At 39.7% G+C, this 25,452-nt stretch overlaps 13 protein-coding genes across 13 annotated transcripts; 8 read left to right on the top strand and 5 right to left on the bottom strand.

Moving 5' to 3' along the window:
- Positions 1 to 114: 114 nt before the first annotated feature.
- Positions 115 to 3,281, bottom strand: BMR1_03g00936 (Probable ATP-dependent RNA helicase DHR1; the record flags this gene model as incomplete). The annotated part of the gene is made up of 9 exons (XM_021481884.1): positions 115 to 190; positions 211 to 429; positions 451 to 604; positions 627 to 1,528; positions 1,549 to 1,640; positions 1,661 to 2,783; positions 2,804 to 2,939; positions 2,960 to 3,020; positions 3,042 to 3,281. The coding sequence occupies 9 exons, from the start codon at positions 3,279 to 3,281 to the stop codon at positions 115 to 117; spliced, it is 3,003 nt and encodes a 1,000-aa protein (XP_021338470.1).
- Positions 3,282 to 3,574: 293 nt separating this feature from the next.
- Positions 3,575 to 4,242, bottom strand: BMR1_03g00937 (SNARE protein, putative (SYN6); the record flags this gene model as incomplete). The annotated part of the gene is made up of 3 exons (XM_021481885.1): positions 3,575 to 3,907; positions 3,928 to 4,065; positions 4,087 to 4,242. The coding sequence occupies 3 exons, from the start codon at positions 4,240 to 4,242 to the stop codon at positions 3,575 to 3,577; spliced, it is 627 nt and encodes a 208-aa protein (XP_021338471.1).
- A 47-nt stretch (positions 4,243 to 4,289) lies between these two features.
- Positions 4,290 to 4,895, top strand: BMR1_03g00945 (hypothetical protein; the record flags this gene model as incomplete). Its single annotated transcript, XM_021481886.1, is given in 4 exon segments — positions 4,290 to 4,418; positions 4,441 to 4,500; positions 4,523 to 4,704; positions 4,724 to 4,895. The coding sequence occupies 4 exon segments, from the start codon at positions 4,290 to 4,292 to the stop codon at positions 4,893 to 4,895; spliced, it is 543 nt and encodes a 180-aa protein (XP_021338472.1).
- An 18-nt stretch (positions 4,896 to 4,913) lies between these two features.
- BMR1_03g00946 (deoxyhypusine monooxygenase) lies at positions 4,914 to 5,960 on the top strand (the record flags this gene model as incomplete). The annotated part of the gene is made up of 5 exons (XM_012793346.2): positions 4,914 to 5,237; positions 5,258 to 5,305; positions 5,327 to 5,541; positions 5,562 to 5,613; positions 5,634 to 5,960. 5 exons carry the CDS (start codon positions 4,914 to 4,916, stop codon positions 5,958 to 5,960), a joined length of 966 nt encoding a protein of 321 aa, XP_012648800.2.
- Positions 6,316 to 7,805, top strand: BMR1_03g00947 (conserved Plasmodium membrane protein, unknown function; the record flags this gene model as incomplete). Its single annotated transcript, XM_021481887.1, has 5 exons — positions 6,316 to 6,373; positions 6,425 to 6,564; positions 6,613 to 6,688; positions 6,710 to 7,201; positions 7,255 to 7,805. 5 exons carry the CDS (start codon positions 6,316 to 6,318, stop codon positions 7,803 to 7,805), a joined length of 1,317 nt encoding a protein of 438 aa, XP_021338473.1.
- An 858-nt stretch (positions 7,806 to 8,663) lies between these two features.
- Positions 8,664 to 10,029, top strand: BMR1_03g00960 (hypothetical protein; the record flags this gene model as incomplete). The annotated part of the gene is made up of 3 exons (XM_021481888.1): positions 8,664 to 8,718; positions 8,742 to 8,803; positions 8,827 to 10,029. The coding sequence occupies 3 exons, from the start codon at positions 8,664 to 8,666 to the stop codon at positions 10,027 to 10,029; spliced, it is 1,320 nt and encodes a 439-aa protein (XP_021338474.1).
- BMR1_03g00965 (DnaJ homolog subfamily A member 2) lies at positions 10,331 to 12,055 on the top strand (the record flags this gene model as incomplete). The annotated part of the gene is made up of 6 exons (XM_012793349.1): positions 10,331 to 10,399; positions 10,420 to 10,568; positions 10,591 to 10,900; positions 10,922 to 11,188; positions 11,275 to 11,400; positions 11,729 to 12,055. The coding sequence occupies 6 exons, from the start codon at positions 10,331 to 10,333 to the stop codon at positions 12,053 to 12,055; spliced, it is 1,248 nt and encodes a 415-aa protein (XP_012648803.1).
- On the bottom strand, positions 12,129 to 13,906 carry BMR1_03g00970 (Eukaryotic translation initiation factor eIF2A; the record flags this gene model as incomplete). Its single annotated transcript, XM_021481890.1, has 7 exons — positions 12,129 to 12,218; positions 12,239 to 12,742; positions 12,789 to 12,905; positions 12,926 to 13,078; positions 13,100 to 13,192; positions 13,265 to 13,587; positions 13,609 to 13,906. The coding sequence occupies 7 exons, from the start codon at positions 13,904 to 13,906 to the stop codon at positions 12,129 to 12,131; spliced, it is 1,578 nt and encodes a 525-aa protein (XP_021338475.1).
- Positions 13,907 to 14,544: 638 nt separating this feature from the next.
- On the bottom strand, positions 14,545 to 15,834 carry BMR1_03g00975 (hypothetical protein; the record flags this gene model as incomplete). Its single annotated transcript, XM_012793351.1, has 1 exon — positions 14,545 to 15,834. One exon carries the CDS (start codon positions 15,832 to 15,834, stop codon positions 14,545 to 14,547), a length of 1,290 nt encoding a protein of 429 aa, XP_012648805.1.
- A 96-nt stretch (positions 15,835 to 15,930) lies between these two features.
- On the top strand, positions 15,931 to 18,714 carry BMR1_03g00980 (26S proteasome regulatory subunit N1; the record flags this gene model as incomplete). The annotated part of the gene is made up of 1 exon (XM_012793352.1): positions 15,931 to 18,714. The coding sequence occupies one exon, from the start codon at positions 15,931 to 15,933 to the stop codon at positions 18,712 to 18,714; it is 2,784 nt and encodes a 927-aa protein (XP_012648806.1).
- On the bottom strand, positions 18,953 to 21,117 carry BMR1_03g00985 (hypothetical protein; the record flags this gene model as incomplete). Its single annotated transcript, XM_012793353.2, has 3 exons — positions 18,953 to 19,138; positions 19,163 to 19,345; positions 19,366 to 21,117. 3 exons carry the CDS (start codon positions 21,115 to 21,117, stop codon positions 18,953 to 18,955), a joined length of 2,121 nt encoding a protein of 706 aa, XP_012648807.2.
- Positions 21,118 to 21,173: 56 nt separating this feature from the next.
- Positions 21,174 to 23,078, top strand: BMR1_03g00990 (26S proteasome regulatory subunit T1; the record flags this gene model as incomplete). Its single annotated transcript, XM_012793354.1, has 8 exons — positions 21,174 to 21,239; positions 21,260 to 21,341; positions 21,750 to 21,928; positions 21,950 to 22,002; positions 22,079 to 22,160; positions 22,240 to 22,478; positions 22,499 to 22,656; positions 22,678 to 23,078. 8 exons carry the CDS (start codon positions 21,174 to 21,176, stop codon positions 23,076 to 23,078), a joined length of 1,260 nt encoding a protein of 419 aa, XP_012648808.1.
- A 782-nt stretch (positions 23,079 to 23,860) lies between these two features.
- BMR1_03g00995 (AP-1 complex subunit mu) lies at positions 23,861 to 25,132 on the top strand (the record flags this gene model as incomplete). The annotated part of the gene is made up of 1 exon (XM_012793355.1): positions 23,861 to 25,132. One exon carries the CDS (start codon positions 23,861 to 23,863, stop codon positions 25,130 to 25,132), a length of 1,272 nt encoding a protein of 423 aa, XP_012648809.1.
- Positions 25,133 to 25,452: the final 320 nt, after the last annotated feature.

Raw genomic sequence — 25,452 nt, forward strand, 5'->3', positions numbered from 1 at the left:
ACTGAGAGGTGGTGAGGTGGCACCACAATTACATACCGTACAGTATGTAAAACACAGTACACAGTATTACTGTTATGACCTTAATATAATTAATTACACTAATAGTTAGTTATTTTACAAATTAAGCAACTCTCCCAGCCTTCTAGCACTTCTGCCCTTACATACCTTCAAAATCTCCTCCAAATGGCACCTATGTCAAAGCACACTTGCCTGTTGTGACACTTTAATTCCATCAAATGATTTACTACATCATCATAGACACTTGGGTTATTGATGTGTTGATAAACTTTACCAGTTACTAGTGCCCTTCCAAAACACATACTAGCAACATCTCCTTTGATGGGATATCTGATGACGCCTAGATTTAGATGACTGGGCTTGTATACTCTAGTAACGTAACCAACAGTACAGTCAATTTCGGCAATGTAACTATGTAAAATATTTACTTACAGCGGCGGCGGAATTGCTTGCGGTTCTCCCATAGTTTCAACTAACGTTGAATCTACCCTGGCAATCATTTCCTTATCCACGGGCAGCACTCCAGTCAAATGATTCCCGTTATTTTCCACAATACCATTATAGGCAATAAGCTGGTGCTTCCTATCTGAGTGCTGACACTTACTTACCATTGCAACGACTATTTCCATGTATTTTGGCATGCATACCATCTACCAATGTTGTATACAATTTGCTAACCTCGCACTCCAGTATTGCAATTTGATCCACCAGTCCATTCAGAACAACATCATATAACAAGTTCAATTGCACATCGTTTGGAATTTCATTACATTTCTCAAAAGCTGTACCGTTGCCGGTGTTGTTGAAACTAGTGTTACAAACTTCCAATAAGAGGCTAGCCAAATCAATTATTGCTACAATTGACTTGTAATTAATGCCAGATTCTACACACCACATGCACCTATCCATCAAATCCACTCTACTAAATTGTATACATAACGTTAGGTACATGTGTATGTCATTGTCAAAATCCCCATACTTAGGTTTATCAACCAACAGTCCTAGTGACAAACTTGAAGCAACCAAACAAGTATACCAAACTAAACCGCCACCAGCATGCTTGGACATTGCGGTTAGAATCATTCGGGAATAACGCGGTTCAATTGGGATCTCTGACATCGCCTTACCCATCATTGTAATATTGACTTTGTCACCATCAATTGCCAAAGCATCCAGACCTACTAATCTTTTTACTGTGCGATTTATATTATCTATTGTGGGTGCCGTTAAAAACGGGAATGAATCCAAATTAACTATACCAAGGCTGCACAAAAATAGCAACGTGCCATCCAATGGGCACATATCTATTTCAGGCTGTGTATATGGTTTGAATATGTGGTCATATACACTCGATGAATACATACGATAGCAATGACCAGGACCTAATCTACCAGCTCTACCAGCACGCTGGTCAGCAGAAGATTGGGAAATATCTCCAATTACGAATTTTGATATGGTCGCTCCACATGTGTAACTTTTCCTCTTCTCCTTACCACAATCCACCACATATCTACGTTATTGCCAATTCACCTAATATTAGGGAGGGTGATAGAAGTTTCGGCAACATTTGTCGAGATAATTACCACCCTTTCACTATCTTTTGGATTTGAAAACGCGATATTCTGAATCAAATTAATCTTACCTGTTCATGAGGCGCTTGGGATGCATGAAGGGATACAATTTTTAGAGTTCCAGTACCATCAGATCCTTTCCACATATTAGACAACTCACGCTCATCGTCACCGATACTATATACACTAGATTCATCTGAGGAATTATCTGATGAGCAAGATTCAATATCGTGACCACTTTCTCCGTTCACTCTAGTATTAGTTTGTTTGGCCAAACTACGAGCGAGAATTTTGATTTCATCTTTTCCGCATACAAAAACTAGAATACTCCCCCTGGGAAATTTAGAGTGTATCTTTATCACAGCTTTTTTTGCCTCATCTAAATAATTCTCGCTAGTCTTCTTTAGGTAATGTATTGACACTGTTGATTGCTTAAGTGTGGAAATGTGGATATGATTAACAGCCAAATTCTTAAATATCTCACATCTAACAAACTGTTCAACATTTATTGTGGCTGACATTATGACCAGCTTAAGAGGGATACTTCCGTTTGATTCAAATCTCTTCCACCTAGAAACTATTACTCTAGAAAGTATTCCGATAAGTATGTCACAATTTAGCGATCGCTCATGTGCCTCATCAATTATTATCACCGAATACTTTTTACACAACAAATCATTTCTAACTTCCTGAAGCAATATCCCCTCAGTCATGAACTTGATTTTACAATTTTTTACATTATCTCTGAGGTTTCTTATGTGAAAACCTACCAGTGTTTCATCACCAATTTCTAATCTTACCTGATTAGCTACAGCAATACAGGCAACTCTGCGTGGCTGAGTCACCCCAATTATAGTTCCTTCGTGGCAAAATCCGTTTTCATACAAAAATTGTGGTATTTGAGTGGATTTGCCACATCCGGTGTCCCCTGTAACTATTGTCACATGGTTATGCAGTATAGAGTCTATAATCTCACTTTCCATCATCACACTAGGCAATTTAGCCCGGCTATCTTCGATTTTACTATCCCTTTTCACAATGACACTTTTGTAATTTACTTGTTTAATGGGCAATTTGGCACTCTGCATTGGTGCTAGAATCATTGGTTTCTGAACCGGTTTATTTACAACTTTTTGATTAGAAACTATTAATTTTATGGGGAAAGAAGCTATTCTGTCTCTCCTATTCTTCATTCTGTGTAAATTCTGATTCACCTCTTCAGTTTCTTGTCGACAAACTTACTCAATTCGGTAGGTACTGCCAGACCTGCCTTCTCAATCTCCTTCATCCGATTAATGTCATGAAAATTGGTGCCATTGCAATTAAGCAATTTCATCAACTTCAGTTCATCTAAATGACAATTAACTAACCATTTTTAAGGGCGTGCTGCCGTATTTCTCCCATGCAATTTGCTATGGTATCCAATTGTTCCTTCATGATTTTGATTGGTACCTTTGTAGTAATCTTTTTACGCTTCTTAGGCTTATTTGATGTAGTATGTGTTTGAGATATCGCTGATACATTTTCTGGTGTGATCTTGAGGTACTTGACGCAGTAACCACGATTACCAATCAACTGAAAATAGCCTTTCTCTTTGCTCCTTATCTTTCTAGCTTCATAAATTAGCCTTTTGAGCTCCTTTCTTGAAGTTCGTTTGCCCTCACCTTCATTCACTTCTTCCTCATCACTCATAACTCGTTATGTGGCGTCACTCATTACACATCTTGCTATGTACTTAGTATATATTCAAACTCATTTTTGAACAAAATTTATAACGCCAACACAATACTTACATTTAGATTTTATTACACAATACGTATTAATTTACTATTCAATCACATTGAATGTGTTGCAGGTTATACTACATAATAATGACAATTAATATACAATTGAACACTACCCTAGTCAATTCGTGCATGTTATTATACGATGCTAGATAAAAACCACCTTATGAATGATTTTTAATTTACATTAATTACTTTGTATTAGAGGGCAAATATGAGAATCATCAAGATGGCAGCCAGGGCAACGATGACGAAATATAACCACCTTTTACTACTCCTTCTCACAACATCTGAAAATATCCTGTAGTTTCGATTAATGAGATCCTGGGCATTATCCATGTCTTCATTCGTACTCTGTAACAATCGACTGTGAAGGCTAACTTCGTCACGAATATTGGCGCTATAATTTCTAATATTAGTGGCACTACCATCGAGAGAATTCAGTTGCACATCTTGATCCATCAGCAAGGCATGTCTACTGGCCAAAATTTCGTCATCATTAATGTCGATTGTGCGATCCTGAGGACAATTTACCTAAATAAACTATGATTTACTTGTATGGGCATTGGTGAGTATTTTTTCAAATAAGTTTCAGCCTCAGTCTTAATAGTATACAATTCATTTAATTGATTAAGTTTGGTGAAATCAGGGGTATCAGTCTCTTTGACCAACCCTTCCAAATCACTAATTGTCTAAATTTTAAAGATGTGTACCTTTGCGAACAAGGCCAATTTACTCCTAATAGCCGCTTCGTAGCGTTTGACATTAGCATCATTGGACTCGGAAAGTACTTTATTGAGTGATTGTTTCAATTCCTTAGCCTCAAATTTCGCTTTCTGAAGATCATCATCCCATAGACTATCCATCATCCCAGCGATAGTAATTTAATAGTTGATTATGGGGATTGTATTATATTATGAGTTCCCGTGGCAGAGGAGGGTTTAAGAAATATAAACCTAGAGGCCGTAGGAGATTCGCTACAGATGATGAAGTTATAGCTAGGAATGAGCAAAAGAGTGCTTCCGAAGAATCCAGCCCTGTTGAGGTATTTTACGGTTAATGTACAGGAGTCTATTCACACAGACTCATCAGATTCAGATTCTTCAGTTGGCGATAACAATAGAAAAGTAGTGTATAATTGTGATTTAGGGTATACCCCAGTTGATTGATAAATTCAATCCTAATCACCAAAAATTGAATGTAGAAAAGACAGGTGTAATTGAGCTTAGCCGGAGGGAGAGGGAGGAACTAGAGAGGCAGAGGAGAGAAAGGATTCAACATAAACTCCATATGCAATGTAAAACTAAGGCTGATCAAGAAAATCTGGCTAGGTAACTACCAATCACTTAGACTTGCTGAGATTAGGAAAAGGCGAGAGGAAGCAGCGAAGGCTAGGAATGCATCAAAATCAGACAAGAATGCAGAGGATCCCAAAGAATCTAATTTAACCAAAAATTTCAAAAATTGTCCCACAATAATGCGTAATTTGGAGGAGGATTTTGACTTTCTCTCCCTTAATTAATTCTTGTGGTGTAGCTTAATGGCCCTTACATATGACAACCCTTGCGTCAGGTCCCTTCTGGACCCAAACTCTATAGCTGTACCTGATAAATCTTTTCTTAAACAGGTTATAATGTCCAATGAATCCCCTATTGCAGCAAAACTCAGTGCTATTAGCTTCTGCCGCGACATACCAACGAACGATGCTACTGAAATACTCTTAGATTCGTTAAAAATCCATTTTGACCCTCTGATTAGACATGAAATAATTTATGCCATAGGCCAAGCTATATGTTTCTCCGCCTGGCCTCAAATAATTGAGATTTTAGAGGACGAATCAGAGGATTTTATAGTAAGACATGAGGTAAATTAATTACTATATAGGCTGCTGAAGCTTTGGCAACAATGAAGTGTGTGGAATCTTTGCCAGTGGTATATACACGATTTATTTAGATCAAAAAATACTTAAACCACCCACTTAAACCTATAAGAGACACATGTATATTATCAGAGCATAGCTTAAATCAATCTAATGAATCCAATGTACATGAACATTCAAAAAATTATATTACAATAGATCCAGTTCAAGCAAATTACTCACAAGATTTGACATCAATTGATTGCGAAATTAAATTGCTAAATGATCAATCAGCGGAACTATACGCAAGGTACAACTGCATATATTTAGGTACAAATCACTATTTTATTTTAGAAGTTTGAATTCTAATGATTCAATAAAGGTAAACTGACATAGACTTAGATAATTGGAGAAGCGATGATTAATGACAAAACCAGTGAAGTATTTAGACATGAATGTGCATTTGTTTTGGGGCAATTACAAAATCCATTATCATATATCTACCTAATTAAATGCTTAGAGAATGTAAATGAGTCTCCCATGACTAGGCATGAAGCAGCAATAGCCTTAGGTTCTGTTGCTTCTAATATTATACAAAATAATAGAGAAAATGAAGTGATAAATGAGATTAGGGAATCGCTAATAAAGTTCAGTGACGATCCTAGTGGAATCGTGGCAAATAGTTGTACCGTTGCTCTTGATAATATAGAATTTGCTAATTTTTTTTAATATGAAGGAACGTATAGTAATATTAATATGCGATTTGCGGTATATTAGGTTTATGTGGCTGATTAGTGCAATGTAGTAATTGTCTATTGACCCATGTGCCAATGCGTGTGTTATTACACGATTATACTTAATAATCGGATGAAACCAACACAAAAGTTATCAATTTTGGAACGTGTGCAGTATGAATTAATTTATTCTTACACAATTTTATTCCTTGTTGTTATGCCGATAGTTGCAGTGCACCCATTAGCCTAATTCTTAACTGTAAGGAATACACTCACTCATTTTCATTTATTCCTTTTATTATTTACAACGTGCGGCATTTGTTTTTGAAATAAGTTTTTATTGTTCAAATATGAGGGGAATGTTCTCTAACAAGTGGATGTCATTTGTATGTTTCTCAATCTTATTTGGTAGGTTATATTTTCTCCTTACGTTTCCCAATTAATGAATTATATATTTAGTTGCATTGAAATCGGATTTGGAGTACGTGTCTGCCCTGAAATTACTACGTGCACCTCCTCAAACTTCATTGTTTTTAGAAAAGCTTATTGATGACGGTTCGGATATTCCTAAAGATCCCATAGATACAGATAAGGAGGAGGTATGTCTTGTTCATGAGTGGAATAATTTTTATTGATTATTAACATAGTCACAGTCCTCATTGTTTAAATTTAATTTAAATTTATTTAATAAAAAAAGCATATGGGAAGCAGACGAAAAATTTGGTATGTTATAATATAATTAAGTTATTACCCTTGCGAAGTCAAGATTGAATGTTATTTTAGCGCAGAAGTTGGATAAATTTTTGGCTAAAACATGCAAGATTTATACTGTAGATTCTGAACATTCAGCTTGCATTAATGATATCAAAATATACGCCCAAAAATGTATTGAAAGCAACGACTTAAACTCTTGTTATGTTATTCCAATTCAACCTATTGCGAAACTGCCTACTTCACGACTTTATGGACTTGTTCCACACGTCTTGAATTTTTCTATTTTAATCTTCACGAATTTGAGATCAAATCTTGATAGATATTATATTGATGGGTCTAAGGATTGGTTTTCACACATATTCATGAGATTGAAACGTTTTTTTGGAATTAGAAATAAGCATTCTTACTTTTCCGACAATCGTTTGATGAATAAAATATTCTCTCGTACCTCAACTACATTTGGACCGGATCGAAGTGATTCTCTGTTAAGCAATTATATCAAGTTTGGAGCCATTGAATATGGTAAGAGACCTTCTATGAATTCAATATTATACCAAGTAAAAAATCTAATGTAGCTATACTTTTGAACACACGTTCAAACTTAGTTAAAATGATTTTGTCAAGCTTTGCTCATATTAAATTTGTGCGCAAGAGATTATATAAATTTTATACGAATAAGTGGAAGTCTATTGAAGGATTAGTTACTCGCGGACATTTGAAACCTGTTGATCTTTCGAATAATCCTATTTCTGACAATATATTTAAATACTTTGGAAAGTTCTCTAATAATACAAATCTAAGCAACGCAATTGCAGGTGCTTTTCTTGATCATTACAAGAGTTTGTTCAGTAATTCAACCGACGTGAATGGCGAAGGGTCTAGTGGCGAAGGGCCTAGTGGCGAAGGGTTTAATGGCGAAGGGTCTAGTGGCGAAGGGCCTAGTGGCGAAGGGTTTAATGGCGAAGGGTTTGATGGCGAAGGGCCTAGTGGCGAAGGGCCTAGTGGCGAAGGGTTTAATGGCGAAGGGTTTAATGGCGAAGGGCTTAATGGCGAAGGGCCTAGTGGCGAAGGGCCTAGTGGCGAAGGGCTTAATGAATGGAACGGCTTAATGAATGGAACGGCTTAAAATGACCCAATAAAAATAATGTCAAATTGCATGAAGATTTAAATGAGAGCAAAAGTAATGGAAATGAACAATTTAATAATTACACATATACAGGTGATTATGACGACAAGCACCGTTACTCCCATGAAAGCCTACAATGACCCTTATTTAGGGTTAGGAAATCACAATAATTACGAAAATTCACCTGCGTTTAGTCGATTCAGCACATTTACCACCAGACTATTCGTACAAATCAATGCTTGGTCGAATATTCCAACTGAAATGGAAGTTATTGCAGGTTAGGTCGTAAAGATGAAGTTCATTTGGTATAACGATTAGGAAATGATATATGAAAAAATATATCGTAACATTTGTATGCAACATTTTGTTGTATAATTCATTTAAAACTTTCAATTTTTTTAATATGAAGGAACGTATAGTAATATTAATATGCGATTTGCGGTATATTAGGTTTATGTGGCTGATTAGTGCAATGTAGTAATTGTCTATTGTAGTAATTGTCTATTGGCCCATGTGCCAATGCGTGTGTTATTACACGATTATACTTAATAATCGGATGAAACCAACACAAAAGTTATCAATTTTGGAACGTGTGCAGTATGAATTAATTTATTCTTACACAATTTTATTCCTTGTTGTTATGCCGATAGTTGCAGTGCACCCATTAGCCTAATTCTTAACTGTAAGGAATACACTCACTCCTTAAACACATCAATTTCATTCGTTTTGTGTTTATCAAATATTAGTATTTTTTGCAAAATACATATTACTAATATATACACATCGTTTGGTGTTAATTCCTACTCAACATTTATTTGTCTCATTTTTAAAGGCATTCCCGTCCAACAATTATACATAATGGCTGTTAAAAAACCGTTTTGCTTGCTTTTGTTAACATTATTTACATTAAGTGGTAATTTTAAACTAATTATTCAGACTTTACCAATGCTGCCATTTCTCTTGATGCTTTAAAACGTAGAAACAATTCTGAATTGTCGGTAAGTTAATATTGTTCACATAGAAACATTTAGAAGAATTCAATCGTGATTTGAACGATACTACACTTGATGATAAGAAATCTTTGTCTTTAGACAAAGACATGTCCTTCTTTGCCACTGAACTTATAAAAGATAAAGAACAACTTCTTCGTTTTACCAATAAAAGCTGTGCATTTATAAATGGAGATCTTGTGGACAATTGCGTAGGTTCGATCGAAGATTATATAAAAAGATGTTCTGAAAACCCTTATGATTGTACTCTTATAAATGCTGTTCCTTTAATCGTTTACAGTTCTAGTATTACTACTAATACATTTGATGCGGTCGAGTTGACTGCTGCCATTTCATTATACAAGGAAATACCTCGCCGTAGAGGTTTCTTTAACAGGAAAAGAATTACGAATATTTTAATACGAATAATAACTCTTGGCATGTATAATAATAGTTATGACGATCAGACCCTTATCAACTCATTGACACATAAACTCAAATCTGGTATCTACTACAAGCACTACTCTCCTGGTAATGAACAATTTGCTTTTTCACAATTACAATTATTATTTATAGGAGTTGAATCTCTTACTTCATCGTTTATAATTTTTTACAGAATGTTAACGCTATCCATCTTCGATTCATTTTATAGTAAATTTGGTATTTCTTCACCGATTATTTCTAATAAGGGTTTCCGTCTTTATGTTTCGTATTTTAAACACATGAAGAAAATTGGAAGGACTTTGGTTTCTGTGTCTAAATCATTGTTCAAAGACGCCGATTTCTTTACCGTTTCCGGCGTGATTAAGGAAGTTTACATCTCACTCCCAAATTATATTTCTATTCTCAGTCCATCATTGGATGAACAGCAAAGTAAAATGTTCACTGCTCTATTCGCTAGCACTATACATAACGCCGCAATTGAAGTATCCGAAATTGTGCCAAAACTTATTGTTTTGGATAGTAGTACCCAGAATGCTATAGATTCTATCTGCAAGAACACTTCAGGCGAAAAACTATCTCTTTTCTTATGTTTACGTGGAAGGCGCACACGTAATGATCTCAAGAAAAATACGAGCCCATTCGAATACACTCTTATCAAAGCAATTAGCAAAGCAGAAGAACGACAGTCACGTCATCAAGGCAAGAGACGTGCTTTTAGAGATATTGGAAAAAATGCTCTCAGTGGCATTGTGGGTTTTTTTAGAAATCCACTAGGTAAACGCGAACAATGATTAGTGAGTGATCGCAAAGGCATGTAAAAATTCGTGGATATTATTGGAGAATAGGCAAGGCCCTTTATTGGTCAAAATTCATTGAATTTTGAATTAAATGCATTGAATTTCGGTGCTGCTATACTGGTATCGGATTCGGTGCATATTAATTTTTATACGTAGATTGTCCCAACTGTGGTGTCGTTTGGCCCCATTAGTTTATCATCTCTGTTCCTAGTCTAAATTCGGTTGGACACTGCTCTGATACATTGCCTGAAAAATTTGCAAGAATAATTATTCTCTGATATTTTAGTTGTTTGCCATGTTTTTTTCTGGGTTTCCATTCGATGGAATGGATTCTGGCGCCATGCCTCCTCATCGAAAGAAGAAAGTAACAACTAATTCACTCAGGCTGGAAATAACGACAAATTTTACAACATATTAGAATTGTCAAAGGATTGTACCACGGCTGACGTAAAGAAGGCATACAAGAGATTGGCAATTAAGCACCACCCTGATAAGGGCGGAGATCCAGAAAAATTCAAAGAAGTTTCACGAGCGTAAGCACCTCCGATTACATAGGTACGAAGTGTTATCTGATCCGGAAAAGCGGAAGGTTTATGATGATTTTGGTGAGGAGGGATTGGATGGATCCTTTGCCCCCTCTGATGCCACTGACATTTTTGATCTATTTTTTGGTGGAGGTGGGAGGAAACCCCGGGGTAAGAAGAAAGGTGAAGATATCGTATCCCAAATCAAAGTAACCCTGGAACAAATCTACAATGGTGCCATGAAGAAGTTGGCAATTAACAAGGATACCATTTGTGAAACTTGCCAAGGTCACGGTGGCCCTAAGGATCTATTTGAAACTTGCCGTGGTTGCAATGGACAAGTAGGTTATGTTGTAACATAGGGTGTCAAAATACAGATTAGGCAAATGGGCCCTATGATTCAGCAGACTCAGTCCGTTTGTCCTGAATGTGGTGGCCAAGGACAGATGATTAGTGACACTAACAAATGTAAATCTTGCTATGGAAGGGGGGTTAAGAAGGTTAAGAAAATATTGGAAGTCCCGATTGAAAAAGGCGTTCCCAATCAATACAAAATTACTTTCAATGGGGAAGCTGATCAGAGACCAAACGAAGTGCCAGGGGATGTCATATTCATCGTCGAACAACAGGTACTCCTCCGTATTTCGTAATCATTTATAAAAAATAATGCTTTGTTATTACTTATATAACGTATGCATATGATCACGTTACTTAGGATCATGATCTGTTTAAAAGATCTGGGAACGATTTGTTAATAACCCATGAAATATCGCTCTACGAGGCTCTTACAGGGTTTGAATTTACGCTAGATCACCTTGATGGCCGAAACCTACTCATAAAGGTACTCAGTCCTACTTTGTATTATAAACAAATTCACAACACATTTCTCCAATTTTTAATATATACTTTGCCATATTCATGAAAATATTGTTCAAATTAACGCGTACACAATACATTAGTGATTGCATCCTTAACGCTATATGCATTAGCCATAACATCTGTTGCAAACTTTCAATTACAGATTAATACCGCGACATTTTGACAAGTGATTGTATATACAATAATGACTTTGCCAAAATATAAAGTGGGCACTTCAACATCTATGAGTGATACTTATTAATCTAATGAAAATATATTATGTTCCTACAAACTTTGTATGATTGACGTAGAACGAAGGAGAAGTGGTTTGTCCAGGAGAGATTAAAGTACTCAAAGACGAGGGACTGCCTCAGTTTAAAACGCCGTTCTCGTATGGGAATTTGTACATTACCCTGAAAGTCAAGTTCCCTGTGGGTCGGTCGTTCAACGATGATGAGAAAAAGGTTTTGCTCAAGCTCTTCCCCTACGACAAGAAAGAGATCAGGGACACTGGATCCCTCCAAACATGTGTAGTTCAGGATGCGGACATGAGGGAACTAAATGCTAGGAGCGAACGACACCGTGCAGATCATGACGAAGAACATGAGGGTAACAAAGTACAATGCAAACAGCAGTAGTAACGCTGCGTCGTGTATTACACTATTAAACTGCAGATATATTGCGACAAAATTACTAATTCTTGCAAAATAGCTAATAGTTGGATTTCTTTCCCATTTTCTTCCTGACGTTAGCCATCATGAGATCGTCGGCTCCCGGAACGGATTTTATATTAGATACGGGCTAAATTATTAATGTTATACTTTTCGATCCACTGGCTTCGCCTTGGTAATGGAGATATTCCGTTGCTCTAAGATCTTTGACACTTGACCGGTGGACCCAGGGGCGCGGTATACTTTTGTCTGTTGCACCTTAATTTGTCGATCTGGCGATGGGTCTCTAGATTCAAACATGTGTGATAAAGGCCGCAAATTGACAAAATAGAGTTCATCAAATGGTAAAATTTCGAGCAGCTCACACCAATAATTATAGATTTTGATACAGTTGTCAACACGCATCCGTGGATTCGTAGTTGCAGTGACGAAATGCCTTGCATCACTGGTAAATTCACATGAAACTGAGCAGGGTGCTGTGGTTGTTGACAGTTTTTTAAGTGTTTTTGTATCCCAAATGTCAACCCCGCCGCTGAGATTGCCAAAGCCACCGACAAGTAAAAACCTGCCAAAGGGGCAAATCCTTAGGGTATTCCTATTGCTTTTACCATAATCTGCTACTTCATCTCCGGTTGTACCGTTGTGTAACGTCAACTAGGTTATTTATGCAAAGCAAGAAAAACTTAGCAGTGACACTTACATGAGATGGCATAGGTCCTTTACATAAAAAAAATTCGTTTGTGGTCTTCGACCACAAAATATCGTGTACCAATCCATCTTGAAACTTTGCCAACTGTTTGACTGCCGACTTATTAATCTACATAATAGCTCCATTACTTTAATGAGATATAGTGCTGATCCACCATAGTATGATGACCTATGCATATCATTCTCAATGTGCGCTTTTACTAGGAGTGAGGAGGCAGTTTTGTTCCAATAAAAGGTCACTTCATCCGCCTGTGGCAAGTTTTCTTTGAGTATAGGGTCTTCCTGTATAAATTACAGTAATACCTTTTCCTTGGCGCAGCTCAGTATGGTGATTGAGGCAGGCGATCCCCTTGATTTGGGGGTAAAGAAGGCGATAAAACTTTCTCCTTTGCGATTCTATGTCACACCAGTTAACAATTTATCACTAATGAAACTCTTAATAAACTATCATTTACATAGAGTGCTTACTACAGGTGATATTGCAAGTTGAAAGGTCGTATCCACATTCTGCAATGGAACAGAACGGATCAACTCTGATTCCAGCAACATTGGACCCGAAAAAACCTTCAATTCATACTTTCCGTTAAAAACCACTCGCGCAGATACTGTCTCGTCTTCATTCCAATGAGGTAGTCTGTGGTCGTGACCCGAATGCTTGATGGTAAAAATCTGGTAAACCTCCCCGTCCCTATTCAATAAATGTACATTATCCTGGTTATTTTCGCTATAGGCAGTCCAAACACAAGTAACTGTATCTCTTGGCGAAAATTTAATCTTCCAAAATTTGCCTTCTGTATAACATTTACTTCTACCTATTGGTATGTCTGACTTTATGTCACCAGTAGTGGAATCTAATACATGAAACCCATATGAATCTTGGATATAAACCTTTTCGCCAGATGAGTTATAACTGGCGGTTGTTACGGATTCCCTGTACCAAAGTTTTGAAATTCTGCTACTCCTATCACGAGGCTTCGTAAAATCGTCTGTTGCACTGGAAGCTGTTTTATTTTCAGTTGAAGATTTATTGTTTGGCTCTGATGAATAGTTTGGGTTAAATGAGTAGCAGGTAAGCCCGCGCTTGTGCAGGGCGAGGAACTCGAGATTCATCGATCGCACCACACATTTCTAGTCACTGATATTATACTAAAAATTTAATTAATGTTTATAAACCAATGTTACTCAAGCAACAATAAAATTTCAAACCTGGCTAAATTTATAAAGTTCGTCCATATGCGATGAAACAATTTGGTTGTGAAGTATCCACCAAAACTGTTTTATTTACTTGCACATAAATAGAGTACCCATTAGACGTTTAACTATTTGTATTTAGAATGTATTTGTACTGCCAATATCTACTCAATGATTATTATCTGACAGAAATTTACACGCTAATATACGTACGTTGATCATTTTATGATTGCCATGTAACAAATAGAATAGCCGTCGAAAAATTTGCACCCCTCTAATTTTACTCTTATCGGCTGCCAGTAATTGCTAGCCAATCCCAGTCAGTTACGGCAATCAGCGCCATGCTTAAGCGCCGTGCTCAATGCGTACTAGAGCCACTCTACCAACACATCGTAGCCACAGTTATATAGTTATGAATAGACGCATTAAATGATAACTACCGCAAAAAATAACCGCTAGACCTCAAAATTACTGTCGTTTTACATGTTAACTAGTGTACAAGCTCGATGCACAACCAACACTGAGGCGCAAAGGTGTAAAGCCATATAGCGGCCAGATCAATAAAAGTGAATATATACTACCCTAGCATGCTGAATTGGCTGTATCCTCGCCAATTTTAGCGCCGTCATAGGCGCCTTGTGCTCACATTCCACATCCAGACGCTCAAGTTGGAACACCCAAAAATTCTCCAGTCGGTCATCCAAACTGCCCTTACCTAATTCGGCATGCACTGAATACCTGCTGCAAATGCCCATGGGCTCCAGCTGCTTATCAAACTCTGCCTTTAGTGCGCCTAAAGTCGCTGTTTTGGGGACCGAAAGACAGGTGAAATATTCAGCAGCCGATCGACCGGAAACAATGGAAGGGGATGTACTGAGCACCTTTTCTTCCTGTTCCTGCATCCTCTCCCGCATGTATGTGGACCATAGCAGATGGGTGGGACTTGGGGTAGCTTCACTTGAAAATAGAGTTTTATAGGCGCTTGAGCATGAAGCTTCGCAACTATCCGCGTCGATGGACGCTGCTTTATCTGGAGTCCTAACAGCCATACTTGAAGACATATGAATTTTTATCGCGGGAGATCCGGGCAGTGAGAGAGAAGAGAGTTCTTGGGCCCTGCTAGTACAAACGGGGGTCGAATTTGCACTGGAATGTGGCGTTTCCCTGCCAAATTTGCATGTAAAATCGGCCACCGGAGTTATGAACTGCATCTTATTGACCGTCAAACTCCGTTGGCGAATACGCTCCGAGTCACAGGAGGCGCCATATATGGCGAATACGTATACTAGGGTCATCCCGGGCTCTTGCGAGTAAATGGGCGCCTTTATTAACGCGGTTTCCCTTATATCCTGTGCCGGTTCATACTCTAAGTACAGTTTGATAGATATGTCAGAATTAGGGATGACGATAATATCTCCACGCACCAGCGTTATACAACGCTCCACTTTATGTCCGTTAACCAGAACGTAGGTGTTTAGCGTTATTAGGTCCAGAGTATAGTTTGCATTTATGTAGAGCCTAAACAATTCCCTTTCTTCAGCGGACTGGGTATCCTTTGAATTGTGCAGATTGTAGCTAAAACTGGAGCCGTATCCAACGGAGAAGGGATACGAAGTAAGTTTGATCTTGGAGGCACCGGTGAGCAAATAGTAAGCGATGCGTGATTTTTTAGGTGGAGGGAATCCAGAATCGGGGGATTTGATAGTCAGCCTATCAAACTTGTACGATATGTTTGAAGCGTTTGGCCCTGGCCGGTCTACATCCCTAAAGACGCAGCGGGAGACCGGGGTTTTCAGTGGCATAGACGTGATATCGCCGAAAGACGACGTCCTTTTAATCCCTACCATCTACTGTTCAATTTGTAGTGTTAGGTTTGCCACGTGCTAGTAGCTGTAAAATGGGAGCTCGCGGGTCATGTATGTGTGGCGGGTCTGTGTGTTGGGATGAAGGGCCAAGATGCGACTCCAGATATCTACGATGCGTATCGCCAGAAATTGGAACAACTACTACTGGACATCAGAGACAGGTCTGAAAAGGATGTGGAATCACTCGAACAATTGGTTGGCGAGGCTAAGCTGGCGGCGCAATCATTAACAGCTGCACCCAAATTTCTCAAAATAGTTAGGGGAAAGGCCAAACAACCAGACAATGCCACAGAGCAGCCAGCTGCCTCCAATGCCACTGAATGCCGCGCGGATAGGGCTGTTGCACCGAAGACATTCGAGAACGTTGAATGGCTCACCAAGTTACTTGACGACCCTCGGCCAGAGTTCAAGCAGCAGCTGCTTGAACTTCTGTCGTTTCTATGCTGCGCTGACGAGGGGGGATACAAGGCCATCCAGTACCGCATACAGCTCATGGCCATGCTTGGCCCTGCCACAGACGCTACGCTAGAAACGGCCAAGGAGCCATCTGGAAAAGACAAAAATCTGTCCGACAAGGAAAAAAATTCCGCGGCTACCGCCGCGCCATTTGGATTCGGAGACGAATATTTACGTACGTTAGTCTCGCAAATTGTCATGGCGCGCGCCGACCCCCTTTCCAATGTCCAACTAATCGACGTCCTACCTATAGTACGTGCCATCGCCCCGCACTGGATGGTCAGCGGCAATGAACTAGAGGCCCTAGACCTACTATACGAGGCGGATATGCTAGACTCACTCCCCGCTCTAGTGGGTGATGATCAAGTGCTAGGCGAAAGACTGGGCCCATACCTGGTCGGACTTGCCCAGTATGCCTCCGGAAGCCCCGAGTGGAATAACCTGCTAAAATTAGCATACACCATCTACTGTCAGTGTAAACTACACTTCCAGGCCTTCCAAATCTCTCTGCTTTTGGATAATCGCACGCTACTGCTAAAAACACTTGCCGCTTCACCACCTATGGTGGCCAAACAAATTGCCTTCGCTTGCTCACGCCATTCCATGCCACTCTACCTCACCGATGATGTGCATCAAGTTGCTAATCTTTCTTGGGGAGAGAGACAGTCCGGCTTCTATATATACATGGCCCAAGAACTTGATCTGCTAGAACCCAAAACCGCCGAAGATGTATGCAAGGATCCTTCCGGCTGGAAATCTAGAATGGTGGACTCCTCACTTGAAAATCTCGGAAAAACACTCGTCAACTGCTTCGTTAATGCCGGGTTCTGCTCAGATACACTCTTCACTTGCGAACACAGTAATTGGGTATTCAAACACAAAGACTATGCTGCATTCACTGCCACGCTACTATCGGGACTCATTCACCTTTGGAACGTAGACGAGGGACTCTCCGTATTGGACACCTATCAGTATTCTGAGGACTGCTATGTCAAGGGAGGAGCACTGGCCGGCTTCGGACTGCTCAGCTGCGGCGTATGGCCTGAGGCAGATCCCATCTCCACGCTTGTCAATGAACACTTGGAGTCGCCTGTTTACGCTGTTAAATTGGGCGCGATCATGGCGTTGGGACTGGCATACGCAGGGACCTGCAGGGAAGATCTCATGGAAGTGCTGGCACCTGTGCTGCTGGACCCGTCATCCTCAATGCACTCGGGCTGGGCGGCACTCTCACTGGGGCTCATCTTCGCCGGATCCGCCTCTCCAGATGCTTCCGAACTTCTCATCACCGCTCTACTGGAAAAATGCCCTCCAGCCACCGAAGGAACCGCTGACCCCGCGGCCTTCAAGGGCACCGTACCCTTTCTCGCTGTCTCACTCGCACTCGTATACCTCACCAAAAAAGATTCCGTAGAGCTGGCGCTAGAGGCCACGCAGGCCCTGCCGGCACCGGTTGCCATACTGACGACGCTGCTGTTGGAAAGCTTCGCATTCGCCGCCTCGGGTGATATGCTCAAAGTGCAAAAAATGCTACAGCTGACGGTTAGACAGACAGATGCTGTCGCGGAGTCGGAAGACGAGGAAAGCGATGGGGGGGAGGCGGGGGAGGGAAACCCAACGTCCCTGGCCGCACTATTGGGAATCGCCCTAATCTCACTGGGCGAACCGCTGCAGGAAGAAATGGCCTTTAGGCTGATCCAACAGCCCCTCTCCTGCGGTACGACGGCTGAAAAAAGAGCTGTGCCACTGGCACTAGCATTGATCTCCCTGTCCAACCCCCAAAACCAACTTATATCTCTGCTTAGCAAGCTGACGCGGGACAGTGACGAGGTGACGGCCATGAACGCCGTCATCGCACTGGGACTCATAGGGGCTGGGACTAACAACTCCAGGATCGCCCAGCTGCTGCAGCAGCAGGCCGTTGTCTACTCGAGGGACCCGGCCGGCCTGCTGGGCGTGAGGTTCGCCCAGGGTATTCTACACCTTGGCAAGGGGTTACTTACTCTCAACCCCGTTCATTCCGACGGGCTGCTGGTTAACCGCGTCTCCCTGGCCGCGTTAGCTGCACTGCTCCACCTGGGCGCAGACTTTAAGTCGTTCCTCAGCGAAATGCCGTACGCGGTGTCTCTGTTAGGACTGGCGATCAAGCCGCGCTGGCTGGTGGCTGTAGATGAGAATTTAGACCCCAAGGCCGTACCGGTTCGTATAGGCGCGGCTGTAGATACACTGGGACAGGCGGGAAACCCTAGGCGCATTTCTGGCTTCCAGACGCACTCCACGCCCGTGCTTATTGGACTAGGGCAGCGAGCAGAGCTCGTGTCCGGGCACGCTCTGTCGCCGGTCCTTGAGGGCATCGTCATTGTGCCGTCCACCCGTACTGATGGCGGCGGGCACAGACACAGCTAGAGACCTGATTTTACGCCACTTATAGTTAGGTGTATGCAATTGTAATTACGGAGGACGGGGGGGGGGGGTGGCCGTTTGTGCTGTGCGTGCGCGGTGTACATATTGGTTAAATACCCTGCTACGGCATTTATGCACCCATGTATCTCGTAGACATGTGCCTAATTATACCCTTATATTCTCTACGGCGTAGCGTTTAGTGTGGTATAAATTACAAACAATCTAATTGCGTGACAGAGTACTACCACTCGGAAGTCAAACTGCACAGCCACGGATCACCGTAAGGACGGCCAGACAAAGCCGCTTCTACATTCTCTATCAAATTGTTAAGCTGATTGCTTCGTAATCCAAATGCACTGCCTGTTTGCGCCACGTATTTTAAGTCGGTTGTTAGCTGCTGAGCCCCCGATTTGCTTAACCTGTGAATCTAAATAAAAATAAAATCACACACCTTCTTCACATTCTCAATTAGCACTTGTACAAACTCGGCAAATACTAGCTTTGGTAAATCAAAGGCGGTTACGTTTGTGAATGGCGGGATAAGTGATATGAATGATTCGCCGGCTAATGAAAGTAGGCTTGTAGGTAAGCCATTTGACCCACCTACTTGGAAAACTGACAATGTAGAATATTCCTAAATTCACCTTTAATTACCCTGAGATTTTTTGATATGTGACATATCGCGTGCGAAACTATACATATAGGCACCTTTTCAATCAACTCCTCAAGTGAATCCACTACCATTCTATAATTCTTCTTGTCAAAAACATCCGCTCGGTCTGTATCCGTGGCATAGTGCTTTGATAAAAATTCACAAGGTAACTCATCAAACGCAAGAATTGCATTCAATGCCTTGTGCAATTGCTCCTTGACCCGGCATAAGAGGATGAGATATTCTATGCATTCTAACGTAGTATAGTACTTTTCATACTCCATATCCTTAAGCAGGCCGAAATAACGGTTTGATGCCGATAAAAAAGAACAATGTAACTTACACCTGAATAAATTCGAGGCCAATCTGGGTATCTTAATATCAAATTCTGAAAACTTAATATAATTATCATCTTGTTTACATTCGCACAACTGGATACACAGGAAGGTGTATTTGTTTAGTGAATCAAATAGCCTTGAATACGAGTTATCTTGGGGAGACATACTCTCCAGCCCGTTTGTTTCAATGCTAACTATTTTTTCTATTTCACACCCCAAAATATCGATATACTTGGTAAATATCGTCTCGGGGAGAAATGGAGTTAAGTCTCCGTGCGATATGGATAACGAAGTGACAATTTCCGACGTCACCTCTGAATATGTTATCAATAATTCTTCAATTGATTCTTTTGGCGTGGAAATTGTCGTTTGTAACATCAAATACAATATAGATAATTCAGATAACCCTGAATTTACAACATGTAAAGTTATTTGCGATGCTTGAATAATGCCCTCAATAACAGCCTGTCTCTCCTCTATATACGTAAGTATAAACTTGACAAACACTTTTATGACAAAAGAAGCCTTTTTATATCCATCAAGAGATGAAATGTGGGCAAACTCCTGGCCTTCAGATAATGATGAAAGTAAACCTGATAAGTATTCATGAAATATACGCTTGAATGGCTTAAAAATATGCGATTTCATCAGTGATTGGGGTGTGTCAAAAAAACCCAATTCCATACCAACTTCATCTGCTTCTGCAAAATACAACGACCTAAACTGCTCAGCATCTAGTGGCGACATATTATCTTCCAAAACCTTTTCAACGAACATGGCGAGTCTTGTCAAAAACACAGTGTAGTAGCCCTGGTATATCGTGGCTATATTGCTAAGCACTTGCTTAGCGACAAATTTTCTGGCCTTCTTATACCCCTGGGCAATGTTTGCCATTAGCGTGGATAGGGGTAGTAAGTTTATAAAGTCAGAATCCTTCATAGCTGCGATCTCGTTGGAAACTTCGCTCTCGGCCGATACGCCATTGTCATTAGTATCTACACTTAATAATTCTCGTATTTTAGCCACCAAGTCATCCCAATTGGAAAACAGAGTTAGTATTTCATGAGCATCCTTCAGTTTAATGCGGTAATCCTCCAGCACCTCCAGTTTATCAAGCTGCGAATGGTCCATTTCCGCCTTTTTGATCAACAAATTTAACTGCTTGACAGATTCCACTATGCTTATATCCAGCGGGCCATCCTCTCGTATAGATCTTATGCATTCGATCAACTGATCAAGGTGGCACTCTGCTTTGCTGATTGTAGAATTGACCTTAGACCTCAATTCGCCTGTCATCAGGTCTAATTCATTGCTCAAATCAACAAGTGATAGCTTCCCCTCGAGCTTGCAGTACCAATCCAGCATATCCTCAGGCATAGCGTATACGGCATATACTATACACCCCCTATTATTCATAACCTGCCGTTGCTGTACTGCACCAGACTTTGCTTGTCTTATTAGCTGTATCTACAATGGACAAAAAGGGTACAAATCACAAACCATTTGACGATGCTGAGATCGGCATTTTGAAACACTATGTAAGATCGTCGTGACTTAGGGGATCGGACCATATAACGATCCTATCAAGCGTATCGATGATGATATCAACGATTTGACAAATCGCATCAATAAGCTGTGTGGTATGATCAGTATTATATTAAATCCCCAATTCTAACATTGGATTTATCATATTACTGTTGGTATTATTGATTTTCTCCCTAACCATACCCACAAAACTTATCTGTACAACATCACTACCTTTATGATCTTGTTTATGTATTTACCCCCCCTAAAATCCCCCAAAATCATATCATTTCACGACTACACATCAATTTAGATACATTTATCCATTATATACTCTTGATGGTTGGCTCTATTCTTCACTTTTGTTAAAAACTTTCACTGATCGATTTTATAACCAATGTTATGATGATAACTACATATATTCTTATATAATTCTCTCTCTATCTATATATATCTTATTTAAAGCAAGTACAGAAACAATTTCCTTCATTTAATCATCTATTCATATTTACCTTGTTATTTAGGTGTAAAGGAGGGTGATACCGGATTAGCTCCGCCATCTCAGTGGGACTTTGCCCTGGATCAACAAACGCTACAGGAAGAACAGACATTACAAGTGGCCAGATGCACTAACATTATTGACCCTGGCACTGAACACTCTAAATACATAATAAATGTCAAGCAAATCGCCAAATTTGTTGTGGTAAGCACATTCATGATTTAGGGACTAGGTGAAAAAGCAGCGGCGACTGATTTTGAAGAGGGAATGCGAGTAGGGTATGCACAACAGCCAATTTATTGGTTAATTAATTATATCATAACAAGCAAATTACAATATACTGCGCTAATATAGTGTGGACCGTAACAAGTACAAAATACAAATACCTCTACCTCCCAAAATAGATGCAGCTGTGACTATGATGACCGTAGAAGAGGTTAGTAATCATTTAAACTTGATTTACTACATATAATCTGCGTGTGCTTATAATTTTATGCTATATGTACATGATTCAGAAACCCGACATAACTTACAATGACATTGGAGGATGCAAGGAGCAGCTTGAGATGTTAAGGGAAGTGGTGGAAATGCCACTATTACACCCTGAAAAATTTGTCTCTTTGGGCATCGACCCGCCCAAAGGTGTACTGCTCTATGGCCCTCCCGGTACAGGCAAAACGCTCACAGCCAGAGCAGTCGCAAATCGCACGGATGCTTGCTTCATTTGCGTTATAGGCTCAGAGCTCGTGCAAAAGTAGGCATATTTTAATTTAGATACGTGGGCGAAGGTGCTAGAATGGTTAGAGAATTGTTTCAGATGGCTAGATCTAAGAAGGCGTGTATACTGTTTATTGACGAAGTAGATGCTATTGGCGGGTCACGAGGATCTGAATCTGCCCATGGAGATCATGAAGTCCAGCGTACTATGTTAGGTGAGCTGGCGAATGATATAGAAATTGTCAACCAATTGGACGGTTTTGACGCGAGGGGGAATATCAAAGTGCTAATGGCTACCAATCGTCCTGACACGCTAGATCCAGCCCTTTTGCGCCCAGGGAGAATTGACCGCAAGGTAGAATTTGGTTTGCCCGACCTAGAAGGTCGAATTCATATTTTTAAAATCCACGCCCGGACCATGTCCATGGACAAAAACATAAGATACGAAATGTTGGCTCGTTTATGTCCAAATAGCACGGGAGCGGATCTACGCAGCGTTTGCACTGAAGCTGGAATGTTTGCCATACGAGCTCGTCGCAAATCAATATCAGAACGAGATTTGATAGAGGCAATTGAGAGGGTTATTAAGGGTTATAAGAAGTTTTCGGCCACTGGCAAGTATATGGTGTACAACTGATGATACAATGGTAAATTTGCAAACACATGCTTTTAATTAGATTGCCTATTAGTACATCTCATCTCCATAGTTGAAGGTAGAGTGTTTATGAATGGCGCTTTTTCAGTTAAACCTTCTATACCACTAGTCACTAGATCTGGTTCCAAAGTGAGTAGTTTGTGAGTTACGAAAACGTGATAGTGTAGATAATAATGGATAGTGTTAACAACGAATGGCAAATTATATCGGATTGTGACTTTGGATATGTCACTATGTAATTAATTATCTCGATTATGAATATGGATTTGATTGAGAGCAAACAATGGGGGTTGGAAATTATTACAAAATTCCAAACTAAATTACTATTAAAATAACATCATCACTAATTTCACATACAAATTTATTTTAAATTAATGATTTATTATTCCAGGTGGGAATTTTTACATATAGTCCATAACATGTTAATTATTTTTAAATATGAAATATTTTTGCGCATAGTAAAAGCTACAAAACCTATATAAAATATGAATGATTATGCAAACAAACCAATCACCCTATATAATCAAATGTGGACATTAACACATCAGTTGGATACAGCATAGAAACAAACAATTCTTTGTAATTATATAAATAATTGACTACTTATTCAAACACACGTAAATAATATACAAAATTTATATTCACTAGTATAGTATAGTAGAGAATAACAGTATCGTTGTTAACACATGGGGACACCCAGCTCAAATTTCATGTGTGACCCACATAATTATTATATTTAATATGTTACTTGATATAAGAGTGGCATGGGCGGGTTGAACGGAGTTTACATATTCGACGGCAAGGGGCGATTGATTCTGAGCCGTAACTACCGCAACACCGAATCATCACAAGTTTGTAAGATATTTCACGAGTACATAATTTATCAAGATGAGGCTTCACTCAAGCCTGTATTTGTCGTGGATGGCACGATTTTCTGCTGGATATTTCATAACGGCGTCTACTTTCTTGCCACTTCCACTCAAAATTTTAATGTGCTATCAACGATTACATTTTTACACCACCTACTAAAAGTATTGATAAATTACTTTCGCGTCGTGTCAGATGAAAGCATAAGGGATAATTTTGTAATTACATATGAACTACTTGATGAGATGGCAGATTTTGGCTACCCACAGTCCACGGAGATTCATGTGCTTAAGGAGTTTATTAAAAATACTGCTAACCGACTGATTTACGAGGTCGGACCACCATCCGCCATGACAAATGCCATCAGTTGGCGCCAAGATGGGATTAAGCACAAGAAGAATGAGATATTTTTGGATGTAATAGAGACTCTAGACATTCTAATTTCGTCATCTGGATCCATACTTAGAAGTGAAATACAGGGGTGTTTGAAGATGAAATCCTTCCTTTCTGGAATGCCTGAATGTAAGTTGGGTCTAAATGATAAGATATTTTTAGATAAGTCAGAAGATAACACTCAAAATGTGGGCATTGAAGATGTAAAATTGCATCAATGTGTTAGATTGAACAAGTTTGACACAGATAAAACGATACTATTCATCCCACCTGATGGGGAATTTGACCTAATGACATACCGATTAAACAGCCCAGTCAAGCCATTGTTCTGGGTAGATGTATCCGTTCACAATCGCTCCAGTTCCAGGATTGATTTCTCAGTAAAGACCAGATCGCAATTTAAAACCAAAAGTGTGGCAAACAATGTAGAATTTCAAATACCTGTTCCAACAGATGTAGATTGTCCATCCTTCACTGTTTCCGTGGGTACAGCGGCCTACAAGCCGCAAGTTGATGCCATGATTTGGTCAATTAGGCAGTTCCAGGGACAAAAGGAATACACTATGACAGCATCATTTGGCCTCCCCTCAATATCTGATGAATCACGCGATAATTTTGTTAAAAAGCCAGTGCGGGTACGATTTGAAATACCTTACTTCACTGTTAGTGGGCTTACTACTAGATACTTGAAGGTCATTGAGAAGTCGGGGTACCGGGCGCTCACTTGGGTTAGGTATATCAGTAAGAGTGGTGATTACCAAATTAGACTTTCATGATGGACTTTAATTAATCGCTATTGATTAAATTTTTAATTGTATTAATTTTGCAACTACATGCAAATTTCTAGGCGGCTGCCTATTTCTAAGTTGACTGATTCGCCCATTACGTAGCAATTGAGTTATCGATTACACCAATTTGTATATTACTGCACAATTTATAATTTTTTGACGATGAATAGCATGCGATTGTACACCAAGTGCGTGTCTTTGCATGATTATAATTTATACAATATAGCGAATATAGGTGACAGATTAGCAAATTAATACACTTATCTATTAATGTAAATGGAATAAGTGGGTTTTGTTGGTTAATTAGT

Source organism: Babesia microti, chromosome III (genome assembly GCF_000691945.2).
Source record: "Babesia microti strain RI chromosome III, complete genome".
In the NCBI taxonomy this organism is placed as follows: domain Eukaryota; phylum Apicomplexa; class Aconoidasida; order Piroplasmida; family Babesiidae; genus Babesia; species Babesia microti.